General features: G+C 34.6%; 1 protein-coding gene across 14 annotated transcripts in view; it reads right to left on the bottom strand.

Moving 5' to 3' along the window:
• GLIS3 (GLIS family zinc finger 3) overlaps nucleotides 1-26,913 on the bottom strand; it is a 138,013-nt gene that overhangs the window by 18,475 nt on the left and 92,625 nt on the right. For all 14 annotated transcript variants that reach the window (XM_039364466.1, XM_039364461.1, XM_039364453.1 and 11 more), the window contains 3 exons: nucleotides 23,137-23,247; nucleotides 12,581-12,722; nucleotides 1,573-1,720 (listed from right to left, as the gene is read on the bottom strand). In XM_039364466.1, the coding sequence (XP_039220400.1) occupies nucleotides 1,573-1,720; nucleotides 12,581-12,722; nucleotides 23,137-23,247 (401 nt within the window). The remainder of the gene's footprint in view (nucleotides 1-1,572; nucleotides 1,721-12,580; nucleotides 12,723-23,136; nucleotides 23,248-26,913) is intronic.

Here is a 26,913-nt window from a genome sequence, read left to right as displayed (position 1 = left end):
CTTATTGCACAAGAAATGAAAAAAAAAGAGATCCTTTTTCACTATATTGTTACCGTGAAGGGGGAGGTGTTTGTTTTCGTGCTATGGTAGAAAGCTGTTAGAGCATTCCATTTTGTCTCAACTTCTCTTATTCTTCAAAATTGTTTCTCTTTTCCCAGAAGCCCTTCTCTTTGTTAGGCATTTCTGGCAATTATAGCAGTGCAAAAATGACTCTACTTTGTGTTTTCAAGGCTGAACCTATCTTCTCTGTTTTTCTTCTGGTTCTGTTGCAAAAGGAATAATTCTCTGCATATCCAAGTGGAACAACCACTGAATGTCCCCCCCCCCAAATAAGAGGACTTCCCTCTCTCCCTCTCGAATCTTGTCCATATGAAACATAATACTTCTGAAGCTCAACTTTATGTGATACAGAAGATACATTATTGGATTTTTGTCATATGTTATTTTTCAATGAAAAACAGTGGCACAAGAGAGGAAGAGTTTAAATCTTTCCCCAAAACCACTCGCTAATTAAACATTTATGGCTGGCTGCTGCTCTGTAAGAGAATAAAAACAATTAAAATTGTTTCCCAATTCTGGGACAACCAACAACTTTGGAAAGAAAAAATTGTCAGAATAAAAGTCACCAGAGGGAGAAAGCTTAAGGCATCTTCAATTGTTGGTAGATTTTCTTAAATGTAGTGCTTTTCTTTGTTTATTTCTATTACATTTTGGGTGTTTTGAATATTACTTAACAGAACAATCAAAACAGCATTATAATTTTTACTAGTAAAAGCTAAAAGGTTTACCTTTACTGTTTGAACCATTTATCAGATTGCACTTAACAAAGGACTAAGTTTATTTAAAATAAAGTTTTAAGAGAAGAGAAATGACAACGCAAGGTAGCTTGGACTTTTTGTATTCATGCGTGTTACATTAACATTTAATTCAGTGTTAATCCAAAAAGATGCTTTATTTTAGCTTGATTTTTAGTTGGTCTTGTCTTCTGTATAAAAATCTGAAATGTTTTTCCCCCAAACTTGTAATTCATAACAACTCTTGTATACATTTTTTTCTGCAGAGTGAGTATTCTTATTTTCTGTTACAAGCATATACCTTGAAATGTTTGAAGACAAGAGGATAGGACTGCTACAACAAAACCATGTAAGAACATGTAAGCCACTGAACGTTGTCTTAGAGAGTAGGAAATGCTGTAAAGACACATCCTGTGGATTCGCATCGCAAAAAGTCCTTTCTATTTCATCCCTGAGCAGCAGGAGCGACTGCTTGGTTTTATAAAATCATTCCTTTGGTACCCACAGTCAGTTAATAATGAAACTGTTTTTGGAATATATAATGTAGGCAATATCTCAGGAAGATTTTTCTTGTAAAAAATATCAGATACCTGAGGATTTCTTACATTTGAATTTCACTAGGAAACTGGCTGTACGCTGTTCATGTACACCCCAAGGGCTTTCTATCTTTGAAACCTTGGGATGGTAATCCTCAGACAACTTCTTCTATTCAAAATGATCAGATGAAAGAAGCAGGAGTGGGTAGGGTGGGGTTGGATGGTAGGGAAAATGGCCTTACCTCTCTGTTCCTGGATCCCCCATGGATGGGTTGCGGGGGCTCTCGTGAATGCTGGGCCTTGGCGAAGGGAGGCTCACAGCATGTGAGGCAGGTTCATTGCCCACAGCAATTCCACTTTGATTTGAAGGAGTGCTGGAGAACATGGTAGCTATAACCCGTGCAAAAGCATTCACAATTAATATGAAAGGCGCATTTAGATTTGTCATTCAATTATGGATGATTCTGATTTTCAAAAGTAATCCCAGAAACATAGTGAGCTTCCTTTATATACAGTTCTATGTAAACAGAGGCTAGAGAGCTATCTGCATGGGATGCTTTTATCTGGATCCTTTTTTTTAAAGGCTTTAATATAATTTTTAAAAAGGAAAACAAACATGCTAAGTATGAAAATAAAAGAAAAAAAGCACATTGTACCTAGATGAAATACAACGCATAATTATATATATTTTTAACAGTGGTGCAGCTCAAGTTTTAAACAACTTTTAAACAATCATGTCATCTAGTACTTCTGCTGTTCAGTAAGAGCCAGTTTAAAAGCCAAGAAAGTACACATTTCATCAAGCCAATATCTTTCTAAAAACATTATTTTTTCCTACAGTCCATTCACAGATTCGCTTCGGATTTTAGGGATTTGGTTATGCAATACATTATTATATTTAAATCTAATCTCCCTGATTAAACTATTATTGACGGCACTGAGCACATCCAGCCCCTTCAAAACAGCCCCTTCTGTACATGCAGCATGGAAAGATAGATAAATCAACTCTTTTTAAACATCCCCTGAGGAGTCCAATAAAGCTCTGAAAGAATTTGAAGAATATAAGAACTATGTTTATAATCTTTTTTAACTATAATCTATTGACTAGTTAGAATAGGATAGTTAAATTGTTTATTTTTAAATTTGTTGTAATTTATCAACATTTATCATTGAAAGATTCTTTGTTGATAAAACAATTTAGCGTATTTGCTTCTATTAACAATGATATTATTGTAAAAACAGTTATTCCCCTTCCTGCAAGTTATCAGAATCCAAATGTTAAATAAAACTCAGTTTTTCGGGATTTCTATAGAAGTTTTCTACTAATGGTAAAAAAAATTAGATTTAGTGCAGCTTATTGTTTGTGTGTGTGTGTGAGTGTGTGTGTGAATGTATATTTCAAACAATACAATTATGTTGTGCAGTCTTTATTACATTTGATAAAGAACTTTAATCATTAATAAGGCTCAAAATATCATCTGCATACAGTAACACTTCTAGCTGCTACAAAACTTTGATAAAACTCGGTGTCTTTAAGAGAAAACAGCCCTGAAAAACATTTTTCCAGGACAACCCCTAAAAGTTACTCATCTTGCTTAACTGCTTAAGGAATACTCAAAGTTCAGAACTTTTTCTTTAATTAATGGCTTGGAGTTGAATGAGTTTCTCTTGACATACAACAGTCTCAGATATGCTTGCCCTTTTTGAAAATTAACCCTAACCCCAAAAGTTCAAAATATCGTTTCATTAAGTTATTTAATTTCCTTCTGCAAAGAGTCAACTTTCCACTGAATTTATCAGCTTTAAGGATATACAGTACTTATATTACATATAATGAGTAGCTGAAATTATGATACTCGGCTCAATTCCACATCAAAATTTGGAGCTGGAAAAAGTTCAGCTGATATTTCAGCTGGAGCAAGATCACCAGAAATAATCAGCTTTTTAAACAATTAAATGTAAGGAGTTTTTTTTTCTCTCAAGCAGGAGTTACAATACTCCTCAGTGGGTGATATAGCACCCATTACTTCTTGTGTTACAAGCTATATCTCCTCCCCAAAATTCTAAAGTTAGTAGTCAAAGAAGATACAAGTTATTCTGCTTACCAATTCTTCTACAAGCATTTATAGTTTTAAACTCATAAAAACCAGTGAAAATTAACTGAAAGTAATGTCTTTCCATCTTGGTTAGAATTCCCACTTATTAAGCAGGACTTGGCCTAAACTCCTATCTAGGATTCCATAATTCAAATTCATAATTCTACCACCATGCATTCTCTAAAAAATATTAAAAGAAGCAAATATTGGAAGGATGATATTGAATGCAGATTTCCACCTAACGGCACCCCCCCATACAATTGCAGAACTAGGAAAAAAATAGTTTTATCCTAGAATTAAAATATTTGTAAATGAGTTGTCACATCATAACAGAAATCCAGAGGCATAATTTGAAGAGCTGCTTAAAACGTAAAATTATAAAGTCACTATGCTAAAGTCCTATAAAGATATGGACTGATGGAACAGTTACACGTTAAAATGGACAATCGATTTAAATTCACATTTGGCAGAAGAAGACTTCACTCCTAGAGTGTCTGTAGATTAAAACTCATTATTTCAATTAGTTTTAAGAGAAAGGTTTATATAATCTAATAAAGGGATGTCAGTATCAAAATGCACACCCAGCTAATAATCTCACACAAAAAGCATAAAACCTCAAGATATGTATACAAAATAGTCTTTCTTGTTTCCTATTTTCATCTTCCTTCTAGTCCCATGGCCTTTCTTCAGTTAACATTTTCCATACACCTCATTCTGGTCCTTATATTCTCACAGTTGTCACAATGCCTACTCCCCATAACTCAGTCAGCTTAATGAGTGATGAAAATGCCTTTTTCTGGCCCATAACTCTCTTTAAAAGTTCCCTCAGTTTTTGTGAGTCCCCTTTTCAATAATTTAATAAAAATTGTTCAAGTGCATCCTTCAGGGATGAGAGAGGCACTGTGATGTTAATTCTAGGGATAACAAATTTCTGGAAACTGGTATTACAAATCACTATGAAAACATAAGATAAATTTTGATTTCCCCATATAACCATTGCTTATTAAAGATTACTAAAAGAACAAGGCATTTTGACTGGTGGAAAATTTTAATCACTACTGTCACTTGAACAGCAAAACATTGTAATCAAACACTCCAGCAAAGAGTGATTAAAAGAATAATGAAGAATAATAGTAATGGACATGTTGACAACATTAATATGAAGGAAGAAAATTGTCCTTTATGTTTGCCCAAAAAGTCATGGGAAATTTTTCTTTTGTTATTGGAATGTGACTGGTGCCAGTTAGGATGCTGAGACTGTTTTGATATGATTTTGTATGAAATAATTACTGCCACTATTTTGGTTAAGGAGATATGTTTTGTATACTTACTCTAACTAGCTTTACTATGTCATGGTGAAGGACCATCAATTGATGCACTGAACTGCTGGAACAAGCCAAAGGTTCATCTAGAGTCCAACATTGTGTTTCCAATAACAGCCAGCTAAAAGGTATGAAGTCAACTTTCCTCCTTTGTAATTTATCTCCTAGCAACTAGCATTACAGGCAAGCCCATGCTGAACTGAGGGGGTGGGTTGCCCGATTTTGTCACCATTACTAAATATTAATCAATAAGGAGATCTGGAACACATGTTTCCTTTGTGCATTCAGTCGCACCAGCCTCCAGAATAGTTTATTTCATTCTAGAATAGAATAGTCTATTAAGCTTTGAATTTCTTTTACGTACTCTACCAGCCTATCAGCATTTCATGGCTCCTGTGCATACTTTCTTAAAGATTTATTTTTAAAAGAACCTTCACAGTTTTAGAGTTCCCTGAAACTACAAATACAGTACTGTTATTGGGGTGTGGGTTATGTTCAGTTTATTTTGAACCCTCCCAAATCACCCCCCCCCCAGGTTAGATGAAAACCTCCACCAGAAAATTCCCTAAGTGAGAAGAAATCCCCATGGGAAAATACCCCTGTCTTTTCCATTATTTTTAAACTGTTCATCGCTGACCTTGGGTAACGCTTATTGCCGGAGAGACCTTGTCTCCATTCATAAGATACATTGTTTCGATGACAAATTAAGGTAGAGATACAATGTATCCAGTGACCTCAAAAACTGGGGAAAGGCAATAAACTCAAAGTGCTGGGATAGCTCAAAGCAGTGGGATCGTAAGCAGACGTTGACTGATCACAGAAAGCAAACCAGATTAAAAGGCATGAGAATATAACACCTATGCCCAAACTTCCTACATCCAAAGAGGACAGTGACAAGAATCATATGCCCTCAGGAAAATCTTTGCTAATAAGGAAAATAACTAGCAAGATATTCCCCTTAGTTCGTGGGTCATAAAATATATCACATTCACATTTCCTTCACAAACATAGCACAAAGGATTCAAAATCCTATACAAATCTCGCTGATGTACCAGTGAATTGCCAGCTGCCCCCCAAAAGAACTCCCATTATTGTTTCTGGAATAAAAAGAGAGACCTCTTTTCCAGGACCTCGCCTTGTGTCTTGATTGCTCATGGTTTTTTCCCCGGTTCAGAAAAAAAGGGACCCAGGGAAATTCTCCCAACAATTATTATGTTTAAACATTTAAGGAAGGCTACTTATGCTTGAACTTCAGAAAAAGAAAGAGGTATAGGCTGCTGTTCCATGAACTGTGTGAAGAAATACATTGTTTGATCTATAACAATAACAATAATAATAAAGTTGGAAGAGACCTTGGAGGTCATCAAGTCCAACCCCCTGCTCAGGCAGAAAACCCTATACCATTTCGGACAAATGGCTGTCCAGTCTCTTCTTAAAAACTTCCAGTGTTGGAGCATTCACTGCTCCTGAAGGCAGGTTGTTCCACTAGTTAATTGTTCTAACTGTCAGGAAATTTCTCCTTAGTTCTAGGTTGCTTCTCTCCTTGATTAGTTTCCACCCGTTGCTTCTTGTCCTGCCTTCAGGCGCTTTGGAGAATAGCTTGACTCCCTCTTCTTTGTGGCAGCCCCTGAGATATTGGAACACTGCTATCATGTCCCCCCTCGTCCTTCTCTTCGTTAAACTAGACATACCCAATTCCAGCAACCATTCCGTATATGTTTTAGCCTCCAGTCCCCTAATCATCTTTGTTGCTCTTCTCTGTACTCTTTAGAGTCTCAACATCTTTTTTACATCACGGTGACCAAAACTGGATGCAGTATTCCAAGTGTGGTCTTACCAAGGCATTGTAAAGTATTAACACTTCACGTGATCTTGATTCTGTCCCTCTGTCAATGTAGCCCATCTAGTCTTAATTTATTTCTGATTTCCTTTTAGATGTGACTAAGTTCCTTACATGGGATTGAAAGAGTGATATGGGCAGAAGAGATTTAACAAGCTTTTTCCCCCTTGGCGGATGAGTGGGATATTCTGACTTACAAGGGAAAGAAATATACACTGGGTGTCAATAGGATATTTACTAAAGTGTAAATGCTACTTTTGCAGTACAAGGAAGAGGGGGTCTGTATCTGAAAGAGAAGGAAAGAGAAAGAGGGAAATGAATCTGAAATCTCTCCTTCCATTTTTCCTGCCTACTGCATGCATAAACACATGTTTATGTGCATACATACACACAGAGCTATTGTTTGAAAACAAGTAAATTTTTGGGAACTGAAGATACCATCTCTTTATCTCTAAATGTACATTCACATATCTACACATGGTGTGTAGGTATGTATGCATATTTGTGAATGTATGTTAGGGAAAGAGAAAAGAGAGACAGAGACAGAATAATACTTGTGATAAATATTTAGTAAAAATTATGCAGTCATTGTGTAATACCTCATCACTTGGATGCTTCTCAACTCATACATAATCTGTTAGAAACAAAGCATGTCTATATGAGGCTTCATATTTATGTATTCCAAAAGAAAAAGAAAAAGAAAAAAAACATAGAGGTGATGGATAATGCTATTGTACTTGCAATTAAGAGATGAGAGATAGCGTTCTTAAACTGTTGCCGAATTAGTGCTTAACACTTTTCCTCTAAGAACAGAAAGTACTCTGTAATTTAAATATTTTTCCCAAATACAGAATTGCCATGTTTTTTCATCTTAATTATTAGTAATGTTGAAATTAATTGTCCTAAGTATATTATTTGCACATTTTTTTTCAGATTAAAAAAACCCTCTTTTCTCTTTAAATATACCCAGCTATATTTTATAAGCCAAATGTAAAAGTACTATAAGGTTTCTGTTTCATGTCTTGAGGAATTATAAAACAAATGGAACTATCATTTGAACAGTACTGTTCAAACTGACAACCACTGCAGTTTAGGAGTGCAAAGCCATATTTTTAGGTATCATTGAATAAATTAAAATTACTTTTTAATGTTTTGGAATATATTTATTGACTCGAGTGAGCAGGTTCACAACACTGCAACTAAACATACCAATGTGCTCACAGATACCTGTCTTTTCATATTCCTTGTCCTATTTGATTATTTGCATATGTTGTGGCTGCTGTTTTGAATGGGAAGTTGCATTTCCTTAAATACATCTGGGTATCAAAGTTTTCTTAGAAAATGAAAAGGGTGGGGCCATTTTCTGGGAAAGAGGATTGAAAGGGTAGCAGAGAAAAGTACTGGCTTTGTAACTAATTGGTTCCCCATGGCAGCCATTTTCTGCCCACTTTGAAAATGGTGGATATATTTAAGGCTTATATTAAATTGCATTTTCATATTTTGGGTTTCATATTTTCAGCTTTTCCAATAATGGTACCATGCTTTCTTATGTAGAGTGAAAACTTAGAATGGAACACAATACCTTCTCCTATTTACTAGAAAAGGAAAGCAGCCATTTGGGCCAAAAATAAAAATAAAATAAAATACTTAAACAGAATCTCAGAATCAATAGCTCTTTAGCTAATTACAGTACATAATTATACATAATTTAAAAGATTCATATTTATAAATATGAACTTCCTAGTGATTTTGATGATGCTAATTCCCATTGGGTAACTCTTAAGACTGCTTACTTTTACTTATTTACTTTGACATAAGCTCAGTTAATAGGACTTATTTCTGACCAGATGTGTGTAGTATAAGGGTATCAACTGCTTAAACAATAACTTCATAGGTTGATTAACTCAAGATCTTTAAAAAATCCATAATTAAAGTATGTGATACTACTCATTTTACAATTAAAGGATTTTTCCCCACTAGAGTAAGCAGCTAACAAAGGGAAAATGTATTTTGCTTATATTGTGGGAAATAAAAGATTTAAAATATCCTGTCATAAATCAATACAAATAATGACAGTCATCTCTATTTCATTTTTTAGAGGACGAAACAAAATTTTTAATGAGAAACTGTCTTCTGAATTAGGAAAGAGGCAGCTCTTTGGCAGGGGAAAGATCTGATGCAAAGACCTTCACTTTTAGCCAGACAGATTTTAATCCATAGCTCACATTTATTGTTTTGGGGATTTCACTGGCTCTTAATCACAAAAGCAATAAGAGTTTCCAATATGTTCATCTGCCTCTCTTAATCAATTGTTCCAGCTGCCAATCACAAAAATATCTGAAAGCAAATTTAAATGGCCTCTTGGAAAGACTGATGGATCTACACTGTGAATTTTACCTTTCTTTGGACGTCTCTGCCATGTATATTGTTTCACAGCATGTTCATCATAATTGTAAGTATAATACCAGCCTGTTAGAATATTGCTTTTCCTTCTCAAAAATTAACTCTGAAAATAACTGCAAGAACTGTAAATTAAAATCAATCACAATAGTTATAATAGGCTTTGTAATTAAAAGTAGGCGAGAGGTGTCTTATTACAAGTTCACCTGATCTTTTAATACTAATTATCTATTTTTCAAACCATGTTCTCTGGGAAATTGATGGGGTTCTGTGAGAGTCTAAGAATTAAAAAAAACTCAAATACAATCAATATTCTATCAATAAATCTTTCCCTCTAGATCAAAGTCCTGGGATTTTTTTGTTTTTGTAATTAACAGGTTGGAAAGCATGAAAAAAAACTGAAAAGCCTTAATTTAGATTAATTTCTGGTCCCTTGTGTATTGAATGGACAAGGCACATTTTACATGTAATAATTTCTCTTTTCACATTGGAGTGCTCATTATCTTTACTAAATCTGGGCCAATTGCAAAGGAATAAAGATCCTTTGTATGTTTTCTACATACAAAAGAAGCAATTTGTGCAGGTACAATTTTCTGACTTTACAGGGACAGCTCCAGGAGTGAGGAGATGTCCACATGTGAATTGTGCTGTTGTGACGCAAATACCCCTCTTACATAATTTGTGTGCATCATTATGGCAGCTGTTTTAGCATCATTGGAGCTAGCTGCAGATGGCTATGCACTGCTATACAACAATCAAGTTCCATAGATATAAGATGCAACATATCCTATGCATATATTTTTAATATTACATCTGCTACATATATAGTTTTCAACTTACATCCACTTGGTTAGTGACTTTTCAGTGTTACAATGGCACTAAAAAGTGACTTATGACTGTTTTATCATACTTGTGCCATTGCAGCATCCCCCATGATCATGTGATCAAAATTTGGTCACTGGACAATGGCAAGTATTTGTGATGGTTGTAGTATCCTGGGATCATGTAATTATCTTTTGCAATGGGAAAGCCAAATTCTTAACTTAACAACTGTTGTTATTCACTTAACAATTGTGGCAAAAAATAAAAAAATATTGGAGAAGGATTCATACTGATGCAGAAAAACCCTTAAAGTAATAATAAACATGAAACCAGAAACTTTTCTTTTGGGTTTAATGGAAAAAGACTTGAAAAAAAAAATTGGAACTTTGATCCTGTATATGTTGACAGTAGCAAGACTACTGTATGCACAAAAATGGAAGGACATTTCAGTTCCCACTATGGATGAATGGCTATAGAAGCTGATGGAGCTGACTAAACTGACTGTTTTGATTAAAGAAAGGAATATAAGTACCTTTGTTTCTACATGGAGACTGCTCCTGGAATTTGTGTTTGAGGTGGAAAAAAATGAAACTTTGATTCACTGATTTGTTGTTACAGAAATGGCTAGTTTTTACTATTATGAAAAAGTAAAAAGATGAGGTTCGACGTTAATGCTTTATTCTACTGCAACAGGGGAAGTCGGAAGTCAATCTCTTTTTTTTTCTTTTTCCTCCTTTTCCCTCACTTTCTTCTCCCTTTTTCCTCCCCATTGCATCCTACCATTCGCTTTGCAGTTTGTATTTTACCTCACAACTTAATAAAATGTTAGAAAAGAAAAGAAAACCAATTGTGGCGAGAAAGATCATAAAATGGGGCAAAAATTCACTTAACAACTGTGGTGTTCAGCAATGGAAATTTTGGGCTCACTTGTGGTCGTAAGTCAAAGACTACCTGTATTGTGCCAAGAAGAGAACAAAAAAGGTGTTCAAAAAAGATAAGATCAAAATCCCCCAAACCATGTGGCTAGATCAGGGGTAGGCAACCTTGGCTCTTTTATGACTCGTGAATTTCAACTTCCAGAATTCCTGAGCCAGCCATGCTGGCTCAGGAATTCTGGAAGTTGAAGTCCACGAGTCATAAAAGAGCCAAGGTTGCCTACCCCTGGGCTAGATCCTCAAGCGCAAAATCACTTTTACACCCAACACACAATTATTTGATTTAAAAGATGTGTTATTTCTCCTCCTTAATTTTATCATATAATTAATGCAAACTCATATATAACACAATACACCTAAAGAATGGCATGGAAAGATAGAGTGACACCTTTCATTAAGAAAGAAAAGCATGATATTCTTAGATTTTTCTATTTTTGAAAGATTTGCATGAAAAATAATTGTGCCGCCTGTTTCTAATTCTTTTAATAATCTTAATATTTTCGTGTTATGGCACTACTTGTAATTCAGTGATATCAAACCAATATCCTTGGAAAATCTTTTCATTTCATTTCTGTTCTGTTTTCTTCCCAAGTAATTAAATGCTTCCCATAACAGCTATTTCCTTCTTTTCTTCTTTCCTTGATCCATATTGTGGGTCTTTATTTCTATATTAGGAGTTACTGAAATATCTACCTAACAAAACCTATAGCCGATTAATCAGACAGAAGCAATATTAAAGTACAGTATTTCTTTTTTGTATACCATGAAATAACCATGCCGTGTAATAATGTGTAGCAATGAATACATGTCTTAGGGATTCCATTCAACTAAACAGCAAACATAATAGCTTGTATTTAAGTTATGAATTAAATTGATTGTTCAAGGGTCCAATCAAATAAACTCCTAGTGCTACCAATCAAGAAGCATTATGTAGCAAGTGCAAATTTCCCCTCATAATAGGTTTATTTAGGAAAAAAAAACTGGAAGAAAATATGGGCAGAGAGGAAGAGTTAAAAATGGCTTCCTGGCTTCCCTGACTATTTCATTAATTACATGGTGTAATTAAGCAATAAATGCTTTACTTGGAAGCATCCTCAAAAGCTTGTGAATAAAATATAATGATTTTATCCTGGAGCAGTAATTATTGAGAATATTTTGTCAATATTCTCAATGTTTTATATTCCAGGATAAAATTGTTTTAAAATAACAGATTTTTTAAAAAATCTCAAAAACAAAACAGGGTGACAGTGTACAAATCACATAAAATTTGAAACAAATCCATTAAATAATATTATTAGGTTTTTTTAAAAAAAGTATGAGATATTTTATAAAGATTCTGTATTTTGCTACAAACCTAATCTACCACACATATTGCTGTTTATCAAGCATATACCCAGTGAAATTTTGTAAAGATTTAGAAGGTCCATCAAGCTAGAGTATAGTCAAGCATTTTGAGGAAATGATTAGCCGGGCTAAAAGAGCAACTTTCTTCCCTTTTTTTTCATATTACACCTGGAAGGATAAATTTACATTAGGCTTGCAGCAATAGATATTTGACACATCCTTTAATGCCCACAATTTACACTTTTTTTTCTGGAAGAAGAGCTGAGAAGGGATTTTTCAAGTAATGTGGTTACATTTCTTTGAATTATTTTGTCTATTACCGTATTTCCATGTATTATTTTTAAAACTCAGCAACAACAAAGAAACACAATTACACCATATCTGATGTCATTTTGGAAACCTAGATGTGATTTACATCACTGAAACCAAAACCTATTTTTCTTGAGCATTATTTATATTAATAAATAAAATAAAATCGAAGAATACGATACCTGAGTAAAGGTCATGGACATGTCCCGGTGATTGTTGGACAGTGGTGGCAGAAACATCATGGGGAGATGAAGGGACCTGAATAGCCTGGATAGTCAGACAGTCATTGAGAATGTCTTGATCCAGTTCTGTAGTGGCACGCAACTGAAAGCAAAACAGAAGGTCAGGGCAGAAGTTTATCTGGATCACAAGACTTCCTGCTAATATCTTTTTAAAATTGATTTATTTCCAGAGCTGCACCCAAGGGGAAGTGAGGCCAGAACTTTCATAGTGTCATGCCTTAAGACTTATAGATACTAAGGATTCCCCTTTTACAACCAACAATACCGAGTCCAAATCTGGAAACTGATTATTTATCATACATACTAAAAGATCAAGAAAAAAAGGGGGCGATATAATCACGTCTACTCTTAAAACTATTCTAATTTTGAGAATTCAGGGTTTGTATTGTGTATTGTGACCAAATAACAGTGGCTAGTTGCCAGCTGTCAGTTCAGTTTATGCTAACCTTAAATATAATTCTTCAGTATTTTCTTCTACAAAGCTATATGTTATATCTAGGGTATATCTTCACTAGACATTGCTATAATTTTGGAGAATAAGCAAAGCAAAACAGCATTATTAATACTTGTTAAACTTCAAAATAATTCTTTATACTTGGGATTTTGTCTAAGATTATACTAAGTAGCTATTTTAAAAAAGTAAAAAGATACACAAAGGGTTGTGTTTTTTTTAACAACATTTCTCATTTGTCTCCATCCTTCATCTCAGAATGAGATGTTTCTCATACTGTAACCATGAACTCCATTTTCACCAGCTATTACCGCTTTCATACATATGTATTTCTGAGGTCAAAGCTACATATTCTTTTTATTCATGTTCTTAATCTATATTCTGCAGTTAATTTTAATTACTATGAGATATTATTCAAAAAGGGTAGCTTTTATAAAAAAGTTCAAGGTTATATTATTTACCCTACATATTTACTTCAACAGGGTTTTGTTTATAACTGAAGCTTACTGGCAATTTATCAATTTTATATACCATGAAGGTGATTCTATCTTCCAGAGGCATTAGAAATATTTCGGTGAGGGAGAGAAGAGAAAGGAGTAGAGGAAAAAAAAGTACTGTGATATTTTATTGAAGCCTGATGGAGAATCCTTTAAAGTAATGACCTGAACATAAAGCAGAAAATAATATACTTATTATACTGTGAAAAGAAAAAAATATTGGTTTCTTAGCATTTGAGGGACAGCCTAACTCTAATGATAAGATTGGTTGGACACCCTAACCCAGTGACTGAATCTTCAGCTCCTCATGATCTACAAACTACAAAGGGACAATAGGGTATAGGTAGAGAGATAAGAATTTATTCTTGTCCCCTCTTGGTCTATTACTCAGCCTACTCTTCTTTGAGCTCACTTCCTTCTCTCTTTTCTTCCCAAATGCTGGTTTCAACCCTCAGTAATGCTCATATGCACACAAAGACACTTCAACCTTCAGCAAAATTATGACTGCATTCAGAAGTAATCGTCAATGGAGTTAATGTCCAGATAAATGTGCAGAGGAGTAGAGTCTATTTAATTTTTGCTTTAGGTAGGACTCTTATTTTAGCAGAATACATTCTATATCTGGAAACAAGAGCAGTTCCCAGGAACAAAGTTGCTTATTTAAGTATCCTAGAAAACAAGGCACCATCTACACTAATTTATTTTATTTTTTTCTTGACAGCTCTTCTAATTTTTATAAGCTCTTAGAACAATGAATGGAAATTCAATTCCCATCATTTTCTCATTTCAGATTTGATTGGATAATCACCCATGATTTAGTAAAGCAAGTAGATGTAATTAGAAGGGAACAACGGCCTTAAATTTCTCAATTTTCAGTTGATTATACTTGAATGGAAAAACAGCTTTAAGTTGGTGTGAAGCATGAACAAACTTCCCAACACAAAAGCTATTAAAACTTTTCTTTTTCTTATCACTTATCATTTATCAGAGATTTCTGTTCACCTTATTGAGACTCAAAATAATCTTTATTGTTCAGTAGAAATCAGATGCCACTAAAATATGCTTCTCAATACATTCAGCCAGGAATAAAATACTTGATATTTGTTCATTCTTGCAGATAATTTTGTTATAAAAGCATGCTAGAAGGAATTATAGTGCATTTATTACTTTGACTCCTGCTTCCTATTATTGTATTATTTAAAAATTCCTTCTGAAGACTGACATTATAGAGTTAGATAAGCATTATGGAGCCAAAGGTTTAAAAGCATCCAGGTAATGTTATTTTCTCACTGCAGCATTAGGTAACAATCTATGGTAGAATCAGTGCCTTGGTGTCACATAATAATAAAGAAATTGAGACTTAAATCTTTAAAATCCATGCAATATCCAGAGATGGGAGATGAAAATGTAAAAATGCACCATTCCTGCTTATAAAATTTGCACTATTGGGGAAGGGATCAACAGAATACTTATTCTTAAGATGCACTTTTCATAATTCATAAAAATATTGACATCACATTAAGGTTTATTCTGGTGGATGTGCTAAGTAGATAAATATCTCAAGGACACTTTTCCACCCACAACCTGACTGAGCAATACCTTTAACATACCAATTTTACCCAGTTTACAATATGAGGTTTCCAAACATTATCACTTCTGGTGTCCTTTCTGGCCAACTCTTAATCAGATGTGGAGGAAATAATACTATATTCATTTTCTCATATTTGTTGGATATTTGCTGCATGCATGTTCATAAATATAAAATACAGAGGTTCTCCAAGCAAATTTCATTAGATGATAGTCTGGTCTAAGGTAACATATATACATATACTGTACAATCAAATTTTCCTAAGCATTTTGGATGACATGTTCACCTCTAACTATTTTTCCATGAACAGGCATTGTCACACACAGATTTTATGAAATGAAAGTCTAAGGCCAGTCTCTATCTGCTCTCTTAAGCAGATCTATAAAATCTTTTCATGTGACAGCAGAAACTTTCAACATGCTACTCTTCTTTCTTTATCTTCAAGACATTTTGGCATTTTGATCTTCAATGATTGAATCTTAGTATTAATCAGCGCTGCAATATATCTTCAAAATCCCTCGTCTACATTACATGCTGTTAGAATTTTCATAATTTACTTCATCTGTCTATCGCTATGCATATTTTCCAGTGATCTCATGTATTTTTTTTTCTTTCTGATAATAAAAGATAATAAAAAAATAACTAATAGATAATAGGTTGTTAGAATATAACAAGAGATATGCTTTATAAAATCTAATCTAAATCCATAGCCACTTTGGTATAGTGGTTAAGATGTTGGACTAGAAACTGAAAACTGGGCATTCTCTAAGGCAGAGCCCCCAACCTTTTGGGCATCATGGACCAGTTCCATGGAGAGAGGTTTTTCCATGGACCGGAGGGTGCGTGGTTTTGTGTGCTGCCTGCATCGCACAGATGGGGCTTTGCTTTTGTGTGGCCTAGTTGCTGGCATGCCGCGGCCCGGTACTGGTCCACACACCGGGGGTTGGGGACTCCTGCTCTAAGGCATGGAATCCAGCTGGGTGACTTTGGGCCAGTCACTGTCTTTCAGGCCAACCCACCTGACAGAGTTGTTGGAACAAGAAAGTGAGAACATTATATATGTCACTGTGGGTTGCACTAAATAGAGGCAGGGTATAAATCCAGTAACAGAAATAAGTAATGAAAAAAGGAAGCGTTCTATCCCCATTATGAGGAAGATGCCTCATAGGGAAGTTGTCAAAGAGCGCAATAGCATCCAGGAAATGAAATTCAAAGGTATTTTATGTCCTTTAATGAACATTGCATGTAGCCATTATGACCAGGAGGTATTAACTCCTTTAAGGACATCCCGATTAATAGCCACACTTATTCTTTTCTTTTTGAATGTGTACGGTACTTATTCATCATTCATAATCACTAAATGACTAATAACACGAGATTCCTTTTTATGTGCTGAAATCACAAATATTATTTTTTTCTTAGAGGAAAAAGCTTTAGCACCCCCTCCACATTTATTCCATTTCTACAGCATTTTTTTCACGGCCATTAAATAGTATTGTTACTGTATGCACTAATTTATATACTGTAAGGGAATATACTGGCAGTTATATTTTTGTTCCCTTTCCATTAAATCCCCACATAAAGTTTGTTTGTTCAGAATCTGCATACAGAGTAGACATTTTCATTGTAATATCTATCAGCAAGGTGTCCTTCCTGCTTAGTTATTTATCAGTTTACTATATATTCAAAGTCACACTTATTTTGCCTCATAAGCATCACTTTATGCTAACTTACAATGCAGCATGTTTGTATTCTAATATTCATCCACACTGGATAAATATTTTGAGGTTCTTCTCTGTCCCTTTCTTATTCATCCTAAATAATTTAAGGTTCATCAGCAAACCTGGGCATTTCACTGTGAATGATCTATTATTCATTATATTTATTATTAATTATATATATTATCCATTTTTCTAGGTCAGGTTGCAGTTGGTTGCTAATTACTATAAGACATAGTGAGTTTTTAACTTGTAATCCTTTGCTTTGAGAAATCAACTAAGATAACCTACTTTGGTTTTATGTAATTAACATGGCTGTCACGCAATAAAGAAGCATCAACATGACTCTAAATCTAAGACTGGGTAGCTTTAAGTAGAGTAGCATAATATATCAAGAAATATCTTGAGTCTACAGTATCATAAAGGAATAAACTACTGGATATTAATAATTATTGATGACAATAGTAGTTCAAACAGATCAGTGGAGGCCCTATCACAATTTATTTAGCCTACCTGCAGTACAAATTCAATAGCCTTTGAGTTGCAATAATTCCAGTTACTGTTGTAATATTAGTGGGAAAAAGATAGAGGGGAGAAGGCTAATCCTCTGATCATTTACAACATTTGTTTTGTTGTTTTTGATTCAGCAGACTCAAAAGAATTGGTTGATTTTGGTCTGAAGTTTTGCATCAAATAGCATGATTACATTCCTTAAAGTCCTTCCCCCCCCATCACTAATCCTCTTCCGCCAGCATCCTTGTCCTTTGCTTCACACTTTCTGATTTATATTCCATTTTGAGAACAGGAAGTAAGGAGATTAAAGTTGAGGATTAAAACACTTACTCTTTACAACATTTTTGTGAAGAATGGTTTCTTAGTTGCCATGGGCACTACTCAGTGACCCTTAGCCTCCAAATGCAATTCCTCTTGCATTAATGAAATATTTTGATTGAATGCCATAGAAAACAGATGAGTGGAAATTATTTCTTTTGTTGTCGTGACTTTTTTTGTAATTTTATCAATGAAATGTGAAATAGTTTTGAAAAAAAGGCAATTAAAACTAAAAATGTTGCAAAGCCGATTTTGGACTTTGAAGAATCTATATTTTAAAAGAAGGAAATAATTTAAGAGTGGTGGTAAGGCAAGTGAATTGAAGCATATCTGCTGACCTTTTATATAGTGTATCATGTTGAAATTCTATTATCTTTTAAAAAAAATTTACCTCACATCTTAAGAAAGGGAGTTTTGTAGCTAATATTTAAAAAGTTTACAGAAGAAAAAGTGACTATTTTTCTGGAAAAGGATCAGTAAAAAAAAAAAAAACACCCTATAGTTGAGAAATAATGATAGGATCGGCTTTGGATTGCATTATTTATACTTTATATGGCTGCTTGGCTTTACTAACAAAAAAAAAGGAAAAAGGGAAAAAAAGGAAAGGATTCTGCTGACCGAGTTTCCCCAGTCTAGTGATCACCAGATGTACCGAGACTGTAATTCCCAGTCAGCATTTTTGAAAGTGACATGGATGCAACAGAAAACCATGATTAAATGTGGCCTGATCATTTGTTTTACTGCTTGCAGAGAGAGAGGAATGAAGCAGCTGCATCTGAATCATGATGTTTCAGTTATATCCACTTAATAAGCTGGGATTTGATCATCTAAATCAAGCTCTAATAATCAGAGCTTTGTACAATCAGTGAGCAATGAGTGGAATCTGAGAGGGAAATCACATATTGTTCATTCATTTATGTTTAATTCCCCTCCTGCACAGTGGAAAGGATTGTATGGTTTACTAAACAAAAGTAATATGAAAGAGGGCTGGTGCAGTTATAAATAATTGACAAGTTATATTTCTATAGAAGTCTAATTTTGTGAAAGAAAAATAGCTAAAAAAGAAGGGTTTGTTTCTAGAAAATACCTTTTTTTCATAGAGTCACCCCCAGGGCTGGCCCAAGGCATTTTACTGCCCAAGGTAAAGAATATTCTTCTCTTACTTAATGTGCAGAAATAGGACTATGTTTTATTTCAGCATTAGTGAAAGAACAGGATGTCACTACTACAAGCAACAGGCAAGCAATGGGCCTTGTGGTGCTCATAATGTCAATATCAATAAATTCAATATCTAAGCAGGAGGACATATCTTTGCAACCAGTTAGAATTAAACATTAATGTTATTTGTCTTTTTATATGGCTAAATTTATAAGGAATGTTGCTCTCATTTCAGATCAGAAATATTTTTTTCTTTTAAAATTGTATAGAAATTTAAATAGGAAAATCTGGTGTATTGTTGGGTCTCTCTAGTCTAGACAATGATACCATTAAAAATATCCATTAAAATAAAAATTAACACCATTAATATTTATTTGTCTAGCAAACATTGATAAAAGCAAACTTTGAAATGAGTTCTGATATTTGTATAGAAAGCACAATTATTACACCACAAGATAATGGCAGATATATTTCCTGAAGAGCAGAGAGTACAATTTATAAAGTTGATATATTAAAAAAGCTGCAGTTTATCTTTCTTGAAATTAGATGTAGCAGTTTTCTCTGTTCTAATGTCATCCCAATGTACGGGAACTAAAACTTATAAGTGATCTGGAAGTTCCAGGAATTCTATTCCTAAAACAGCAACAGGAATCAGAAAATTAACATATGATATAATATAAACTAATTGGAAATTACAAATTTGATAACTTACAGTAGGAATGGGAGCAAATACAATTTCAAAATATGGATGCTTTCTCAGAAGAAACAGATTACACAATGCCTAAGAATGAAAATCTGCTTTAAATGTTCCTTCCAGCCTAGCAAGCCCTCTACCCCACCTTATTTATTTGATATGATATGATACATTATTTCAATTAAAAATGAAAAACTATCATTAGGCATAATCTGCATTGCTAAAAGCAGAACATGTCTAGCTGCAGCTCAGCATTTAGTTTGCCTTTTGATATAAGAGTATTTTATGATTGCTCAAACCTACCCGGGCAACCATTTTGTGAGTGAGCCCACAAAATCATAAAATGTTCCTATTTTTCCCCAAAGACAGGTTTCTGCAATTAACAGTATATTCAGCATTGTTCTATTTTCATAGATTCAGATGACCTCATTTTAATAATATAAATTTCAACTTGATTAAATTATATCACAATTAAAATATGAAGCATCATTCTAAATAATTATAATTATGTAATTATAAATAATTATATGGCTATTACAAACAATAGTGAAACCACTATGCCATCAAGAACTATACCAGCACAGATGAAAACTGATAATAAGTCTCTCTTTTAATATTTAATCCATGTTGAACTTAAAAAAAAATAATTTTACCTTCCATTGACTCAAGCTGGATAAAACTACCAATGACAAAAAAAAATACCCACCTATTTTAAGTTTGGTTGTGGAGGTAGTGGAATGAAGCAAAGGGGATAGATTAAAAAATGCCCAGATTTCAGGATTCAGGGCTTTGAGCTGAAACAAGCACCAGACCTAAGAAGGAAGGAGGAGATTTCACTCCTGAATTGGTGTTCTTGATCTAAAAAAACAGGCAAAGAGATATGTGTACATGCATAGGTGTTCATCTCTCTCTCTCTCTCTCTCTCTCTCTCTCTCTCTCTCTCTCTCTCTCTCTCTCTCTCTCTCTCTCTCTCTCTCTGTATGCAGTCAATTGCTTCTCTGTATCAGTTGCATCAAGCAGGTATATCTGATATTAGCAAGGTTATGATAAATCTTTGTTATCATGGAGCTGGAAAAGGTCATTGAGGCCATAGGATCAATTGTTGCTCAATGCCTTCTTCACATCAAGTGGAGGAGTATTGGCCATCTCCTTTGGAATTTGGTTCCACGTCAAGAAAATGCCTTTGTTGTTAAGAATCTTAACTTAAGGCCACTGTTGTACGACCTGCGCTTTGATGACAGAGAACAGCAGCTTGTTGGCTTCATTCTGTATGTCACTCCTTCAGGTAATTATAAAATGCTATCTTCCTCAAACCTTTCAAGTTCTTTGCAAAACAATTTCCCTAGCTTCACTTTCATCCATCCAGGCAGTGTAGAACTGGGAGACTCAATTCTTCTCCCACCCTTAATCATGAAAGCTTTAGGCCAGTCATTCTCTCTCCGCTCAATCTGTCTCATGCAGTTGTTCAGGCAATAAAATAAAGGAAGATCCACATACAAACAAATCACCTTATACTCCTTTAGGAAATATATGAATCTAAACATTGACTATAATAATAGTGCCACTGTTGGAGGGCAAATTTTTATCTTCTACAGACCTGGATTCAGGTTGCGGGTTATCTTGTACAAGATCCATTAGAATCAGGTTCGCCTGAGATGAAGAATATAGGCATTTGCAGTGCATGCCACAAGCTGCCCCCCATTAGTGCAAGATCACAATACACTACAAAAGAGAATGCAATGCTGATGCTTTTAACCAGACCAACAGACATAGACACGATGCTGACCAAGGAAAAATCAATTGCTGGCAATCCTTCAAATAAGCTTGCATCCTATTTACATCATTTATTTTTTCTCATAGCATCTAATTATAAAACTGGAGTAAATGATTAACCCTACTGAAAAGGCTGTTAGATGCATCCATAGGGAAGACACATTACCTGCAAAAACAAAGTTCACTAGCTTTCCTATAATCTCCTTGGATATGGTATGCATTCATTGTACTAGTGCTAACTATGCATGGTATGTGGTGTTCATTCTACATTTCTACTAAAGGCTCAACTGAATTCCCAGAAGGAAAAGCAAAATGCTATAATGATTCACTAGGATACTGGCAATATCAGCGTAACCACATGCTGACACAATTACTGAAAATCAGCTGCACTGGAATCTATAGCCATGTTTTATCATTAAGGTCTTGCCAAGATTTCGTGAAGTAAGAACATGGGTTTTGGCATATATCCTTGAATTTCTAATATGTTCATGGCATTTTGAAGGACAAGTTATATCTTAAGAGAGAAAATAATGTCATTTTATGGGCAAAGGGAAGGTTAAGAAAGCGGATTAGAGGCAGTCAAGCAGGCTATATTAAACAAATCCATGACTAACTGGGTGTAACAGCAAAGGATCTCATTCTGTTCAGCTGAATGGTTCCCTAGGGCTGGATCTATTACTTCTTTGAGCTTTTTATCACCTTGGAATTTTTATGGTTATTTTTTGATGAATTCCCATTTTTGTAAAAAAAAAAAAACTTTTTTCATTAAGTCAATTTTGTTCTTTAATTGAAGACATAAATAACTTTTATTCTGACTTTCATTATTCCTTGCATTTTTTTTATTATACAAGAAAATATTTCAAAGAATGAAGCATGAAGTAAATGTCATTTTTAAGACTTCGTTAAGTATACTGTAACATTAATATTACACATTATAGCTTCCAAAATATTTTCACGCTCTTTTGATCACTAACATGAATCCTCTTTTCTTTTTGTTCAGCAAATATATTCTGAATGTCAGCTAAAAGATTAAAAGAACGCAAAAGCAAAACAAGAATGAAGTCACATTATCATAAATAATTTAAGCTAAACTGAGTCTTCTATCCCATCCCATTTCATTCTTTGATGGACTGAGAGGCTACAGAATAGTAAAAAAAAAACTAACATGAGACTGTAGGGAAAACAATATGCAATATATAGAGCAGAACCACATGTCTAAAGCAATAATAAATAACTTTTTAGACATAAGGGATGCATTGTTTTATAGTCATGCGAAAGAATTGGAAGCCAATGTTGAAGAGATTTGTTGCGGATTTCTTTTGAAATGAAATGGTATGATGGAATCTGATGTGGCAAAAACAATTGCTGAATTCATGGAGTCTGCCAATGTCTCTTCAAATATTCAAAAATTATATAAAATGTATATCTTTAGGACAGATGAGTACAAAAATTATACATACAAGAATGTATGTATTTGAGAAAATAGTATACAAGGTATTTATATATATAGACACACACATATACACATATAGTAGGAAAAGTTGTAAATGGACAATGGCAGATTTTGGGGAGTTTTAATTGTAAAATGATGCAAAAGTTTGCCACTTGCAACATACTAACGCATGCAGGCTAGAAACTATTCTGCTAGAATATAAGTTCTCTATTCATCATTATCAGTGTGCAAACGAAAACTGTTTCTGTTGATGGCTATGTTATTACAGGTGCTTTTCATATGACTTTTAGAGCTGCACATGATTCACTTGGCAGAGAAATCTATGAAGATTACCTTTTTTCTGGCCTGCAAATCTTTAGAAGAATGGGCCTTTACATGTTTTCTTAGAGAACTTGGATCTGTGTATCGTTTGGTGCAGCCAGGAATCTGACAAGCATAAGGTTTCTAAAAAATGAAAAGAAATAACAAGTTACAAGGTTGTACGTTTTGAAATGGAAATATTGCAAATATCATTCATAAAACCAGAAAAAGAAAGACCATGAAGATTCTGGCACAGAAAAAGATAGCTAGAATGAAAGAGAATGAACATTTTTAATTTTATATGTTATATTTCTAATGTTATATTTTAACAGTGAGAGACAGAATAACAAAAATATCCAGAAAAACGCATTTCAAAAAAAGTTATAAATTGATTTGCATTTTAATGAGTGAAATAAGTATTTGACCCCTTCACAAAACATGACTTAGTACTAGGTGGCAAAACCCTTGTTGGCAATCAGAGAGGTCAGATGTTTCTTATAGTTGGCCACCAGGTTTGCACATATCTCAGGAGGGATTTTGTCCCACTCCTCTTTGCAGATCATCCCCAAGTCATTAAGGTTTTGAGGCTGACATTGGCCGCTTGAACCTTCAGCTCCCTCTACAGATTTTCTATGGTATTAAGGCCTGGAGACTGGCTAGGCCACTACAGGACCTTACTGTGCTTCTTCTTGAGCCACTCCTTTGTTGCCTTGGCTGTGTGTTTTGGGTCATTGTCATGCTGAAATACCCATCCACGACCCATTTTCAATGCCCTGGCTGAGGGAAGGAATTTCTCACTCAAGATTTGATGGTACATGGCCCCATCCATCATCTCTTTGATGCTATGAAGTTGTCCTGTCCCCTTAGCAGAAAAACACTCCCAAAGCATAATGTTTCCACCTCCATGTTTGATGGTGGGGATGGTGTTCTTGGGGTCACAGGCAGCATTTCTCCTTCTAACACGGCTAGTTTAGTTGATGCGAAAGAGCTCAATTTTGGTCTCATCTGACCACAAGACTTTCACCCAGTTCTCCTCTGAATCACTCAGATATTCATTGGCAAACTTCAGATGGGCCTGTACATGTGCTTTCCTGAGCAGGGGGACCTTGCGGGTACTGCAAGGAGTAGTGTATTACCTTCAAGGCGTAGTGTATTACCAATTATTTTCTTAGTAACTATAGTCCCAGCTGCTTGAGATCATTGACAAGATCCTCCCATGTAATTCTGGGCTGATTCCTCACTATTCTCATGATCACTGAAACTCCACAAGGTGAGATCTTGCATGGAGCCCCAGACAAAGGGAGATTGACAGTTATTTTGCGTTTCTTCCATTTGCAAATAATCGCACCAACTGTTGTCGCCTTCTCACCAAGCTGCTTGGCGATAGTCTTGTAGTCCATTCCAGCCTTGCATAGGTCTACAATCTTGTCCCTAATATCCTTGGACAGCTTTTTGGTCTTGGCCATGGTGGAGAGTTTGGAATCTGATTGATTGATTGCCTCTGTGGATAAATGTCTTTTATACTTTAAAAGAGTGCTCCTAATCTCAGCTCATTACCTGTATAAAAGACATCTGGGAGCCAGAAATCTTGCTAATTGGTAGGGGATCAAATACTTATTTCACTCATTAAAATGCAAATCAATTTATAACTTTTTTGAAATGTGTTTTTCTGTTGTTGTTTTTTTTGTTATTCTGTCTCTCACTGTTAAAATAAACCTACCATTAAAATTATAGACTGATCATTTCTCTGTCAGTGGGCAAAAGTACAAAATCAGCAGGGATCAAATACTTTTTTCCCTCAATGAAAGCTCAATTCAAAACTTTTATTCACATATTCCTTCACTATGGAAAACCCACAGTCCTAACATTACACATGCTGATTCATCTCTTGGGACAAGAGTCTCCAAAAATGGATTGTCTAGCTATATGTGCAGCTAAATTCTGCACCAATTGAAAAATGTTCCAAATCCCATGAAAGATTTCATAGCTACAGCTCCAAGTCCAAGGGTTTTATTCCTGATGATTTCCAGGAAGCCTACAGAATATGGGATTATTGAAAGTGCTTAACTTCTAAGCAATAGCAATAGCACTTACATATCACTTCATAGTGCTTTACAGACCTCTCTAAGCAGGTTACAGAGTCAACATATTGCCCCCAATAATTTGGGTTCTCATTTTACCGACTTCGGAAGGATGGAAGGCTGAGTCAGCCTTTAGCTGGTCAGCCTGCAATACTGCATTCTAACCACTATACTACTATGGCTCATATAATCATGCTTGCATTTTGGGGAAATGGATGAGTAAAAATTTTGAGCTGGGTTATTATGTAGAATTTATATATATAAACAAAGTTCAATATGGTTGAGTAAGGATAAACCTTCTATAGGACCATGTACCAGTGGAATAAATATGCCATCAGTGGAAAAAAGGCAGAGGACTTATTTTACATTCAGCAGGGTCTTTAGTTCTGATCAAAAAAGTGGTTGTCAGAATGGTTATCTCATTGGCAACCGCCAACAATGTGACTGAAATTTGACCTGTTTTATGGGAGTCGTGTCCAATGCATATAAAAGCCAGGTAGAGTTTCAATTGCACTGTGGCATCCATCATTATAGCTTTTATAACCATACCCTGTGGACATGCATTTTACATATTGATCAAATAAATTCTCTGCCATCTCTACTTGTACTTACAATTATGCATCCCTCATATAAAACTTTAGTTTAGTCAGAAAATATATTTCTTTAGAAGTTGAGGTAAAGAAGTTGTAGTAAAGTCCCAGACATAGAGATACAGAGGAAACCTGCTTCAGAAAGAGAAAATGAAGGGGAAAGGTTAGTCTGGGATATGGCAGGAGAGAAAGAAAAGAAGCACAAATGCTACATGCTAAAGCTTAAATATATTAAAAGTCATATAACAATTTTCCAGAAAGTATAAAAACTTTTTTTGAAATATCCATGCACTAATTAAAACATCATGGCTATGAACAATGTCTTTGGGGGGGGGGGGGAACGAAAAAGTCAACATTTCTTATTTGTTTTTTAAGAAACTCCATTTTAAGGTTTATTTTCTAAGAGTTGTTTCTATCGTCCCAATTGTCTTCATGGGTAACATTCCCTGTATCCTTGGTTTACGATGTTGTTCAGGGCTTTTTCCCTGTGGACCAGACACTGCCTGTTGATTTTTTAGGTCCGATGTATGTACTCACAGCGCATATATGCCTCATAACCTAATATATAGAATACATTTTCTTCCTGTAATTGCAATTGATGGCATATCTATTTTTCCTGAAAGGAAAATCAAAAAGCCCAGCTAAAGCCTAAAAAAAACAGAAGGCTAAATCAAAGCCCAGCTAAACATATCTTCAACCTTTTCTTTTTTACTGCAACTTTCTAGTATTACTTTCACAAAGATATATTTATTTAGCTTTTGCAAAAAAAAAAAAAAAAAGCAGCACTAGCAAAATCACAGCCAGCTCTAATCTGGTCCATTCAAATAGCCAATGTTATGGTTCCCAAATGAAAATTTCAACACTAATGCAAATGTGCTCCCAGCTGTATATCTCATAGATACAGCATGAAGCAACATACTCAGATACGTTTTGGCATGAAATATACATCTCAAATAATAAGATTGAACCAAAAGGGGGCTATGCTATAATTATTTGGTGCATCTGAAATAATTTTGGGGATTTCAAAATCTAGCATACATATAAAAACTCTCATTGTTTCCCTATATACTCTTGTATTATAGAAATTCCCAAATGTTTTGAGTATATATGACAGCTGTATGAAATCATTCCAAGAGCTG

Source organism: Crotalus tigris, unplaced genomic scaffold, assembly GCF_016545835.1.
Source record: "Crotalus tigris isolate CLP2741 ecotype Arizona unplaced genomic scaffold, ASM1654583v1 scf7180000019762.1414395, whole genome shotgun sequence".
Lineage (NCBI taxonomy): Eukaryota > Metazoa > Chordata > Lepidosauria > Squamata > Viperidae > Crotalus > Crotalus tigris.
This window is presented reverse-complemented; position numbering and strand designations above follow the sequence as displayed.